Source organism: Sparus aurata, chromosome 6, assembly GCF_900880675.1.
Source record: "Sparus aurata chromosome 6, fSpaAur1.1, whole genome shotgun sequence".
Classification (NCBI taxonomy): Eukaryota; Metazoa; Chordata; class Actinopteri; order Spariformes; family Sparidae; genus Sparus; species Sparus aurata.
In genome coordinates, this window is record NC_044192.1 from 20,298,603 (window position 1) to 20,311,003 (window position 12,401).

Consider the following 12,401-nt stretch of genomic DNA (forward strand, 5'->3'; position numbering starts at 1 on the left):
CATCACCTTGTCAGGCAGGCAAACACAAAAATTGCTTCTGGGAGGTAGACATTGTGAACTGCAGACACAAATTGATGAAAGATCCCACTGTGGCTGATACCAAGAGCTGTCACATGTCAACACATGCAGGCTGTCTGAACAGAGGGATGATGTATATGTCAGTGTAGTGCTAAACTGGTTTAATGGAGAATATACAGTGTAATGTCATCAGAGGCAACATTTTTATTTCAATCTGATTATTTACTGACTTGTGCTGCACAAAAGTGAGCAGTGTGACAGGAGGTGAACTGAGGGTGAGAGGAGTCATATCAAAGACTTTGTTATGTTGTTTTCTTTTGAAATTGAGGTCAAGGTACCCTTTTAGTGTGTTGAATGTTAAGTCATCATCCTCAAACCTCTGAAACCCTCATGAACAGGTCACATCACGGAAGAGACAGACTGAAAACGAAGCCCTCCTTTTATTGACAGAAGGTCTTGAAATGACAGCGTGTTGCTGTTTTGTTGACAACAAGCTGTAGCGACTGTATTTATTCCAATTCATTACTTCAGATGTGGTATTTACCACCATACATCACAGCAATAATACAAAAAAATACATTTAACCTTTTCTTTTTCCTGTTCAGTTCTCTGAAACACTGGAACAAACAGGGCCTCATTATATATCCAATTTACATACAATGAAGAATCAATAACTGCACTTACATAACCGGCACAGAAAAAAAACACACTAATAAATATGTTTTAAATAGAAAATAAATACATTTCAATGTGATAAATATGGCACAGGACAAGTAATAACTGCTCCTCAGAAAATGATTCAAGGCTTCCTTCTGAGAAATGATGAACCTCGGATCTGAACACTAAATTACAGAGCGGTGACACACAGATAAAAAGGCTGTGCTGTGTGTGTGTGTCACTGATGAATTTAAATGACCAGAATTCAAAGAGGCAGCAGAACGAGAGCCTGATCTAATGATTCAAATCCCTGTTTCACACCTGGCTCCCACTAGACAACCATTACTTTGTTGCACTGTCAGCGTCTGATGTCTGTATAATGAAGGATGTGTTTTCTTATGGCTCTTAAATGAAATGTGTTTTATATACCGCCCTCCCACCCACGAGACATGACTGCTATGCTACATCAGATAAACTTGTTCGAGTACAGACATTATTGTCCATTTAATTCACCTCACAAACGATATTAAAGTTCTCGTATGTTTATCCTGTTTTTCAGGGTGCTCAAGGTCCCCGAGAATTAGACCAACATACTGGACCAACTCAAAGCAGATCAATGAATCAATTGATTGCGAGTGTGTTTTGACTTCTAATGTGCAACCACAAAAACTTTACAGCAACATATTTCTGAGAAAGTCTCACATGTAACCATGTCAACATAGTTAGCAAACAGGCAATACAATCACAAAAATATCAGTTTCATTCACAAATTCTAACTGAACACTACTCTAATAAATGTGACGCATTCCCCTCTTCAAGCTACTCGTCAAAACAAATGACACTTCCCTTGTGTCCAAACCTCAGATAATCCTTCATTTCAACAAAAAATATCTTAATAGCATTTTTAAAATCTGTTTCTTCAGATCAAATGAGTGCAGAATATGTTTTTGTGATCTTACGTACAATAGCGTCAATCCAAAAATCACTGAAAACAGTTGTTTCTGAATTGAAGAGAAATAAGACTGAGCTGGAGATTGCTACAATAAAGTTAATAAACACAATCTTATTTTCTTGTTCTCAACAAATCACAAAATGACCTTACATGTAGGGGGTAGTCAAAATAATGAAGACACCTTTTGATGCACAACCTTGTACAACAACACTTTGTGGCCTTAAAGTTCATAGATAGACATTTTAGAAAATACAGCTATTATCTTTTTCTCTGAGAGTAAACTGAGACAAGCAACAAAACTCTCTGCCAGTTAAAGACCGGAAACAGTGGGAAACAGCCAACCAGCACATCTGAATTAACATTTGGTTTGATATTTTTGTAGTCTGAACAAAACACTAAGGCAGAAAGGCAAAACAATTGGAGCCAGCAAATTGTGCAACCATAGTGATGTCATTCCGTTGGTCTGAGGACTACAATTTTTAAGGAGTTTGGCATTATGGCCGTTGTCATCTTGGTTTTTTGGAGCCAGAATTGACCATATTTGGACAAGAGGCTGGAACTAGGGTGGATCTAACTGAGAAACTAAGGACACACCATCGTCTACTTGTAAATCACAAGGTAGCCACGACCTGAAGCAAACCTTTATTGTCTACTTCACTCTAAACTGCCTCGTGCCGACCTGAAGAAGACTCTAAACTAGACGTGAGACCATAAACTCATCAGGAATCTGTTTACTGAGATGATAAATCAAGTGAGAAGTGCAGTGATTTTCTCATAAGCTTACTTTCAATCTGACTATTTTTTAAATCAGTGGAGTCGCCCCCCTGCTGGTCTTTAGACAGAATGCACTTCCACACTGGCACACACAAGCTCCGTCCAGAATTTATACGTCCATGCCAGCAAATAGTACAGGAAGTTATCCGCCAAAAGTAGTCTGTAAAACCCATGGATGTATAAAGAGCTGGATACACTGTCACCCGACAGCCTTGGTGGCCTTTATAAAACTGTCTGTGTGTGATTATGTGCCATCTTTAAGTCAAGTGTCCAGTGTCAACAACGCATCCACAGTAAAACCACAAATGGAGCGACGGCTGCATTCGCGCACACTACTCGAGCTGCACTGCTATACACAAATGACATGCTGCACTCGCTCCAATCATCTACCAAACACACCCTCGCAATTTGGCGATCTATTCAATCTGATCGATTCAAAATCTCCCAGCTCTCCCCGCCACTGCCCGTGTTACCATGTTCAGCCAGACCAACATCCAAGCATCCACCTGCAGTATCCAGCTCATGGGTTCAAGTTGATTTGCTAATCACTCTCCAATATTTCCAAGGAATCGTATTTGCAGGGAGTGATGAGGTCGGAGCCTAGACGCCAATCCGTGACCATGTTTTGCTGCTTTTATAAGCACTTTGAACATGAGTTGCCTGACTGAACTTGTTGCTTTTTACACTAATGAGATAAAAGGTGTTAAGTGGTAAGTTTTTGAGGTATTGGGCAGATTTCTGAACTTTGGAAACTTAGCTGCCATTTTTTGTGCTTAGTGGCCAGTTTCATTTTTTTTTTCTATCAACACGGTAGTGGCATCAACCTCATCAAACTATCTGCACAAAAGTCAATAAAGGTATTTCCTAAAATGTCTAACAATTTCTTTTAAACGTAGTATCTAGTCAACATTTGTTTGAAATAATCTCAAGGGTTGTCGTCAGTAATGTATCTCTTGTATCTCTCTGGTTGATTTAACACTGATGTAACTTTCCGATCCCCTCTGACTGTTAGCATATCTGCCCCTTAGTGCCTCCTGTCTCGTCTAGATCAGACCCAGGCGTGGACGCCACCCGCCCAGTCCAGCAGACGCCCTCGGTACCAGGCACGCTTGATCGGCTGAATGAAAAGCAGGAGTCGAAACCGTCGGAGCAGCCCACAGAAGACGGCGGTCGCCACGACCACGAGCGGCGACATCATCACGAAACCCAGGATGATGAGGGCGGAGCAGCTGTTGTCGTCAAGGTAACGGCAGATGGCAGAGGGGGCATCGAGGACCTACAAGGACAAACACAGAAGGGATCATAAGAGTAGACAGAAGGGCTCCAGAGGACATGATGAACGTTTTGGCTTTGGCAGCTTCTCTGGGATTTGTCGTCGGCTTGGTATGATTACTGTGTTCATGAATGTGTTTGCATATGCTCAGGGTGCAAACGTGGGACCGTGTGAGTAGTGAGCTGTGACAGAGTCTCTCCCAGCCTTCCTCTGCAGTTCAGATAAGAAGCCACTGTCTGCAACCCTCTGAGCTGTCAATCACAGGCCAGAGAGAGAGAGAGAGAGACACACAGAGAGAGAGAGAGAGAGAGAGAGAGAGAGTGAAAGACAGAAACTAGCAAAAGGATGCAAAAGAGGCAGGAAGTGAACAAAACATTGAATGGATGAAGTGAGAGATCGAGGGGTGAGAGCAGAGTGCACATACGGTTAATTCACACATGACACACAGACACACACACACACACAGAAAGAACAAGCACATTATCTCCTTTTCTCTGTCAAATCCAGACACACTCAGAACAATATGGTTACATCTGAAGCCTCTTTTCAATAATTTCCCATTGTGAACTCTGTCTAAATGTACTTTGCCTCCTACAAATGTACCCTAGCAACAGTGGAGTTTAACACTCACACACGAGAGAACCTCTGTTAAGTGCACACTGTGCTTTCACCGAGTACATTTTCCTCCTCAGCGCGCTGTCGCTGTGTCTGTGCACAGCTGGTGCCGGCACCAAATCAGACGGTCCTCTCAGTGGGTCCCCTCTTGCCATGTTCAGTCTGTCGCCACAACTCCCTGACTGACACTGTCTGTAATTGTTCGCTCTGAAGGGACATTCGCTCCAGCCTAATCACCATTACAGTCTTGTTGCATGCACAGACTTTGCATGTTCTTAATTCAACTGCTCCTTCACGTGCAAAATCGTTCACAACCAAGGCAACCTGGCAGCTGAATCAGAGGTGGGATGTGATGTTATGACCTGATCTTCACTGCACGATTTTGGCTTAATGCTCGTAATTTTTTACTTATCTCCAGTCTGCCCCCTTTGTGACTCATAAAAAACAAGCCGCGCCCTTCGCCTCACCTCAAAACAAGAAGCACTGGCGGGCTCCAACGTTCGACTTCAAACATACAAAGCCTGGACACATTTGTGGAGAAGGCGTCAGTTATCGGCATCTAACTTATGCAGCCAAAAACATTTTCCCTTAAGGCGGTGGTTGTCTCATCTACCTCTCTGACTCCAGGTGCCAGTGCCAGTCTTCACGAGAGGTAACGCTCCCACTTTCAGTAATTGACATGGGCTTACTTGCCTAAACTTCCAGGCAAGTGGAAGGAGACTGGGTGCAGATTCCTCACTGGAAGTGATTTGTGAACATCTTGTCGGCTTGGCAAAGAGCACCATCTTTTTTTAGGCTACTTGCTGGCAGCAGAAACCAGCTGTCGACACAATATCTACGTATTGCCACGCTTATAGTTGATTCGCTGAATTTATTAGCAAACAGTTGCCAGCAGTTATGGAGTGACATTATGATTCACCTGCAGTCATGTTTTTGCCCACCAAATGACTGTAAGTGCAGCACTCGCTCTCCTTTTAGCTCTGGTGTGCTCTTTATCAACTCCTTATCATCTAGCTCTTTAGCTGCTCTCTTTGCCTGTCTGTCATTTGGTGACAGGCGGTGGGGGTTCTTTTAGCTGAAAACAACAGCATGATGCGGCTGAAAACAATGTGGGTGAGAGCAAAAGAAAATCAGTATTATCTGTCACCATTTATCCTTTGTAGGGTCAAAGAGGGCTGCAGCTGACATTGGGCCTGGACAGGTTAAACATGGTTTATTTATAGTGGCATGAAGGCTCTACACAGAACCTACGCAAGTGGCCTAGACTGTTGAGAGCACTTATACACGTATACCCCTTCGTCTCGCGACTGTGTCTCTGGGCTAGACTAAAGTGCACAAGTCAAGTGTCTGAGGAAGAGCTGCCCCTCCATACACATCATGCTTGAATGTTACTTTGCTTCAGCAAGGCAGCAAGGTCTCTGTAACCCAGAGACTATCTGGGTATAAACCCAAGAGGAGCCAGTCAGGATTGACTGCAACAGCTGAAGAGGTCGATCTGTTTACTGGGGAGGCTACAGGTCAGTACTTATCACTGTCTCAGGAAATGCAATAAAGTTTCCCAACATTTACTTTTTCTTCTTAAAACAATTATTTTGGCCTTTTTTGCCTTTAATTTGATGATGACACTTGAAACATGAGCGATAAGAGCAAGAGGGTCAAACCTAATATTGACGCTGAAATGACAGGGTTTGTCTTGGACCACTGTCTGCACAATCGCAAGGCTTTTAAGGAGAGGCCGAGCATGGTGATTAGTTGTCAATAAATGTTTGCAATAGGAAGTAAAATCGAAACTTTGGGAGATTACTGAGCAACAAACAGATAGGACAGTGCAAGGAATCAATGTTATATTTTGCAGGACACAAAACCCTCTTTTTTTCTGGATTATTATCATTTTAAAACTGCTGCATCCTTTTGTTTGCTTCCAAAGAGTCAGGATATTGTAGTTGTTTACACAGAGACAGTTTAATTATAATGTATTGTGGTTTAATTTGCACGACAACAGCCTGTTCGCTCTGTCTGCCCGACATGACATTTGCCGTAAGTGGAAACCTCATCACATAAAACAGACTTTGGGAGCATAATTTGTTGCAAAAGGTGTAATAAATTGCAAAGTATTAAATATCTTATTAGATGGCTATTATTTCACATTGTGCACATATTGTATCCTTGGGCTCTTGGTGATTCCTGGTAAACAGTGTCTGGTACTGTAGTCTGTGTCCACCTCAGCCAAGTATCCACTGACTAATCATCCAGAGCAGCAGGATTAGCTCAGATTCAACTTTACAACCTACATTTTTGGAGTTCAAATCACACCAGCTGTCCACTAGATGCAGAGTAAACTTTTCCCTGTGCTTCTACATGAACACAATAAGACCTTTGAGACCTCGGTGCTGCAGACGACTCACCCTGGAGTGGCAGAGGAAGCCTACGTACAGCAGCAACATTGCAGGCAGCAGCACCACAGAGAAGACCAGGGCCAGGAGCAGAATGCTGGCCAACACCACACACAGGTTCCAGACGATGAGCACCGCCCCACAGGCAACGCAGCCGCACCTGCCCCTGCGGCTGCCCCACGCGCTGCCCCCGCTGTGGGCCACAGGAGGCGGCAGCATCTTCACCCCCTCCCCGACCCAGAACTCCTCCTCTTTCTCCTCCTCGCCTGAACCGCCATCGTCCAGGTCCACGTCCATACCGCACATCCTGCGGGAGAAAGAAAAAGCAGGGTGAAATGTTCTGATTCAGACTGTTGATGTTTTGATTCAATTAATGCAAAAGGAATATAACAACTGCACAATGCTGAGGTGCTTTAACTTGTGCATCTGTGCTAAATTCATGAAAAAAAAAACAAAAAAAAACATAGTCATTTATTGGCCATTTCTTAGCTTGTAATCACTTTCATGTTGAATCACACACAAAAACACCTGAATTGTATGTTTCCTTTCCAGGCTGGATGCTGTTTGATTCAGCTGCATGTCATGTATGCAAACACACTGAACTTTAAAACCATAAATAAGAGTAGTGAGGCACCGCCCTGCTCCCTCACTGTCCTCTTCTGTCTCCCATCCAGGCAGCCAATAACTAATTAGTCTATGTAAATGGGCAACCTATAGCCTTTGACTTTACACACAAACACACACACACACACACACACACACACACACACACTAACACACACATGCACAGACACTTTATCTCCATGGTCGATGTCATCAATCAGCCCTCTGCCAGTAGAGCCCGGACTGTATGCCAATATGATCCATTTGAAACAGTTCAGTCTGAATCTTTAAACCTGGACAGCCTCCTGCTGAGCCGCAGACACAAACCATGGGCAGTTCAGCATCACACCGGGCAGGACACATGATCTGCTGCTCTCAGATCAGTTTAAACAGCCTCAGCATCCACTGAACACGTTTATCTTTTCTGAGGTGTCCTGATCTTTTTTTCCTCTTTTTTTTTCTTTTACCTTGGATTGATAAAACACTATATATTTTCTGTTTGTACTTTTGTTTACTCTTCTCTTTCTGACTGGAAACTGAGTTCAAAACGGGCATGCATGTGATACGAGTAGCACTATGAGTCCTTTAATAAAACGTCTTTGAACAACCCGCTGTAAATGAGGATTTTAGAGCCTACCTCCAAGTACAAATCTTGTTAATCTCTCGGGTGTGTTTGCAGAATTCTTCTCCCGCAGATCGACCCGGAGCTCTTAAATCTCACTGCACAATGAGACGAACACTTGTTTTTTGTAGAGGAGCGGACAGAGGCAACAGTCAGTGGGACCCTGTGCTGCTGCTGCTGCTGCTGCTGATGGTGATGATGATGTTGATGCTGTGCGGAGCCTTTGTGCGTCTGAGGGCGCGAGCCGCTCCGGGCCACGCGCAATACCGTGAAGTGCGCGCTCACGCGGCCAGGTGCATATTCAAGAGTGACATACAAATGAGCATCAGTATTTTTGTTGTTTTTTTTTTTTTTTAAATGCACACAGCAGACATGCGCACATCTCCACAGCCTTTCTTCAAGATGACAAGAGGGGTGGGGTTCAGCTGCTGGCTTCATATTTATAGATATACATGGAAAACAACTTTTGGGTTGCCAGGTTGTGTGAAAACATCTTAAAATAAACTTATCAATAAAGTTACCGACTTACTTAAATGTTATTGAGAATACAGAACTGGAAACTGAATGGTTTCTCGTAGTAAAAATGCCTTAAAGCAACATTATGTAGAAATCAGCATTTTGGTGCAACACCCCACAGTTTCTGAGTGCAACAACACTGTTGAAAACAGTCCCTGGTCTGTAACATAATGTAGGTGATGACTACAAACAAAAGAAGTAAACATGTATGTAACGCTGTGATCCCACCCTCTTACTGAAGTTACATAGTGCAGAAACTAGTGATAGCTGAGACAGAGACACCATTCGCCTTGTTAGAAGACACTGTACCATCATAATAATTCTGAAGCTGTTAATTTGTGGTCAAAAAGTTACATACAACTTGGCAACCAAAGACTGCTCTTAGTATTGGTTATTAACTAATACATAAAGCAACTGCAATGCATGTCATGGCTTAAGGGAAAATGGCACTGCTAAATCTTTAAGCTTTATTTCACAAGCTTTTTTATCACTCAAAAGCAATACAAAATGAATGCTTTTGTTGACCTGCAATTTAACATTTCATCCTCACCTTGCTACAGCAGTGTGCGAGCGTAGACCAGGGTGTGGTCAGTACACCATAACATCACTGTTGGATGCTGTCGGAGGTGCAACAAGCTAAAAACTTTACAACTTGGCATTAAAGGGGCTCTGTGGAACTTGTGTATTGAAACCAGTTGTTACTTTATGCTACTCAATCTAAACTAACATTGGCTACTGTGGCTCTCTGTTATACTGCTTTTCCACCTAAATAAGCAGGTCTACATAGGTTTTTTTTTAAAACGCATGTCAACCCGCTAAAGATCGCTTATTGACCCCATTCCCACAGACAAGGCAGTCCAGCTATGACTATTTTAAACGGAAGCATTACGCTATCATCCCAGGCCTTCACAAAGGTAAACCACAGTTCAGCAGCATTAAATAACTTCAACAATCTTACAATCCGCTCACATAGGGCCAATAAAAAGGTGATTAATTCATGTAAACACGTAACAAAGATCCTATACCTGTTCATCTTGTTATCCCTACAATCAGATGACATTTGCTAAGGTTTGCATAAGTAAATGCAGTTCAGTTGAGTCAGATAATCAGATAACATCTCAGGAAAATGAGATTAGGCTGCACTTATACTGATAGAGGACACACAGTGTAAAGAGTGTACACCTGTAATCGCTCAGTGATGGAAATGATATTAAAATCACCCAAACTGCATCAGAAAACAAAAGAAATGATGCATGTTTTGTACAAGATGAAAGACGTGAGACATAAGTCTGCCTGTGTGAGAACAAAACCCAATTCAAGTGGAAGGAAAACCAAATCAAAGCACATAAGTTCATATGTGGCAATAAGGTGTGACAAGTTCAGAATTGTCTCTCTGAGTTTCTCTGCCTGCAGTCTCTCACCAGTCTCTGAGCTTTGTCAGCTGTGTGGCTGTGAGATAAGAGAATGATCGATCTGTTTTGCAGCTCAGACAGACAGTCAACCTTTCGCTGTTCAAATTTAATTACACAGAACAAGGGAAAAAGATGGGAGGATATGGGACAGAGCTGACGAGAAACAGTGGAACAGACGCTGCCTGGACGTAGGGATGAGGGAATGATTGATGAAGGAAAGGAGCGATGCTGCAGCAACTCTCAGGTGGAAGATGTTTTAGCTCTGTTTGTTTGTTGTCTGGTTTGGAGAGGTTGAAAAGTTCAGTCTTACAGTAAGTGGAACCTGTAACATCTGCTGACATCTGCTGGACTGTCTGTGAACTGTCTATGTACTCCAGCCTTTCTTTATTGCCTGGGCTCTATTTGTTTAAGTTTACATGACCGAGCAGACGGTGAACTGAACATTTTTGTTTTGTGTAGCACCTCTTATTCTGTCGGACTTTCTCTGCCTCAAGCCACACACAAGGTCACTCACCATCCATTTACTGAGCAGCATCATGCAGACTGACATCTTCTGGCATCTCAGGCCAACAAGCAGCACAGGAACACCGACTGTGAACCCTGTGAGACGTGATTTCAACTGCCTCAGCTTTAGCTCAACGACTTGCTATGTGCTATGAAATATTTATAATGGTATTAAAGTTCATATTATTTATCATGCTGTGACATGATGCCTGCATTCCACAATCTGTCACAGTTCTGTCAATTCTGTCTTCTTATATTTGTGTTCTGTTGAGTGTTTTTTGCCCTGTTTCCAGTCTTCTGTTTACCTTCTGTGCTCCTGTGCTTCTCCGTAGTCTGTTTCCCCTCTACACCTACACTGCATCACCTTCGACTTTCTAGCCTATCAGCTCTTTCCCTGTTCTCTTGTTCCCTCCACCTGTTGCCCTCACCTGTGTTTCTCAGCCTCACTCCACCTGCACCTCATCCTCTCGTAAGTGCAGTTTGTATTTAAGTCCAGCCTGTTAGTTCAGTCTTTGTCAAGACGTCTGTTGTGTTTCTCAGAGCCCGTTGTTGTGTTTTCCTGTTCCTGGGGTTCTGTTGAGTTTGCCTGTTTCTGCCTTGATCCTGTCTAAAACCTAATTTATTGATATCTCTGCCTGTTGTCTCCTGTATTTGGGTCCTTTGTTAAACTCAGTGTGACAGAAACAAAATACTGTGGTGCTGTGGATTTATGTTCCTGCAGACAATTCAGGACTAAATAAAGAGAAAAATAATGATTGCTTTGGAAGAAAAACCTTGTTTAAAGACCGGGGAAAATCCTGAAATGTTTGAATCTATTATTCACTCATTCGTACATAATGTAATGTTCTTACTATATGTTGAATTGTATGCTCGTCTGTGATACATTTTTCAGTTTTTACATATTAAGCTGACCTGCTGTTCACTGATTCCAAGGCTGTAAGTTAAATGACTGCTAAAACTGGCAATAGACTAGTTTTCTGTTTCAACAAATCATTAAGAAAGTTAGTGTTGAATGCTCAATGTCATGGATACAAAATACTGAATCCATCAGTGTTTACACTGGTTCCCTCTAAACCTCTCTATCACTATAATAAATAAAGATTGATTGATTGATTGATTGATTGATTGATTGATTGATTGATATACAATTTCGTCTGCACAAGGCTGCCTAGGAGAAGGAAGATTAACTGGCAATCCATTTCTATTTTTAGACTTAATTATTAACGTTTTGTCCTGCATGCGTTGTTTTTATTTGGACACAACCCAGCTGTCTTTGCAACAGCAGCGCCATCATAACACCACTTGGAAACGCTAACAGGGAAAAGTTGTCTGTTGCCAGTTTAATTAAAATGAACTATTTGAAAGTGTATCAAGCCAGCTCTTAATGCTGTACCAGATTACACATCTCCTTCCAGAAAATGGTGTGAAGGAGATTAAATTAGAAATAACCGCGCCATAAAAGAAAGTTTAGAAAGATACTTTCATTGTGGGAGTTACATTATGTTTACTTGAAGCTTGATATACAAAACATAAGCCAGATCTCCATCCTAACATGATTCTAATGTCCAAGATAGGGAACAAAATCAGTTCATGTAGCAGATGTCTTCCAAAATCACAATCTTGCCAGTAACTGACAGACTGCAACTTGTAAGACACCCATTTGACAATAGCCTTAACTCGACTTTAGAAGGACTCGACTTTTCAAATCCATAAACGAGTAAAAATATGTGGGTAAAACTTCCTCTGCGGCTTTCCATCACAGAATATCATTAAACTTTCTGGCGCAGTGACATCAGATACAGGCCAATGAAGCAGCGAACTGCAGGATCTCTGCCCATCATGCAGCTCTTCTGTGCTCCAGCGAGTGGCACCAACACCTATTAAATGTTTGTCCATGACTGGAGTGTTGTTGATCAGAGAAAACACCACCATGTGTCATGAAAGTAAAAGGCACAGCTTCAGTTTTGGAGACATTGAGAGGAAGCTGTGAGTATTTCTTTCGTTCTAGACAAAGACACTTTCTGTAACTCCCTTTCATGTGATACTCACTGTGACAGAGAGG

The 12,401-nt window shown here is 42.3% G+C and overlaps 1 protein-coding gene across 1 annotated transcript; it reads right to left on the minus strand.

Annotated features, from left to right (window-relative positions):
* Positions 1 to 439: 439 nt before the first annotated feature.
* Positions 440 to 8,216, minus strand: tmem88bl (transmembrane protein 88b-like). Its single transcript, XM_030419413.1, has 3 exons — positions 7,923 to 8,216; positions 6,695 to 6,989; positions 440 to 3,677 (listed from the first exon to the last, which is right to left on the minus strand). Exons 2-3 carry the CDS (start codon positions 6,986 to 6,988, stop codon positions 3,450 to 3,452), a joined length of 522 nt encoding a protein of 173 aa, XP_030275273.1. The 5' UTR covers position 6,989; positions 7,923 to 8,216; the 3' UTR covers positions 440 to 3,449.
* Between the last annotated feature and the right edge of the window lie 4,185 nt (positions 8,217 to 12,401).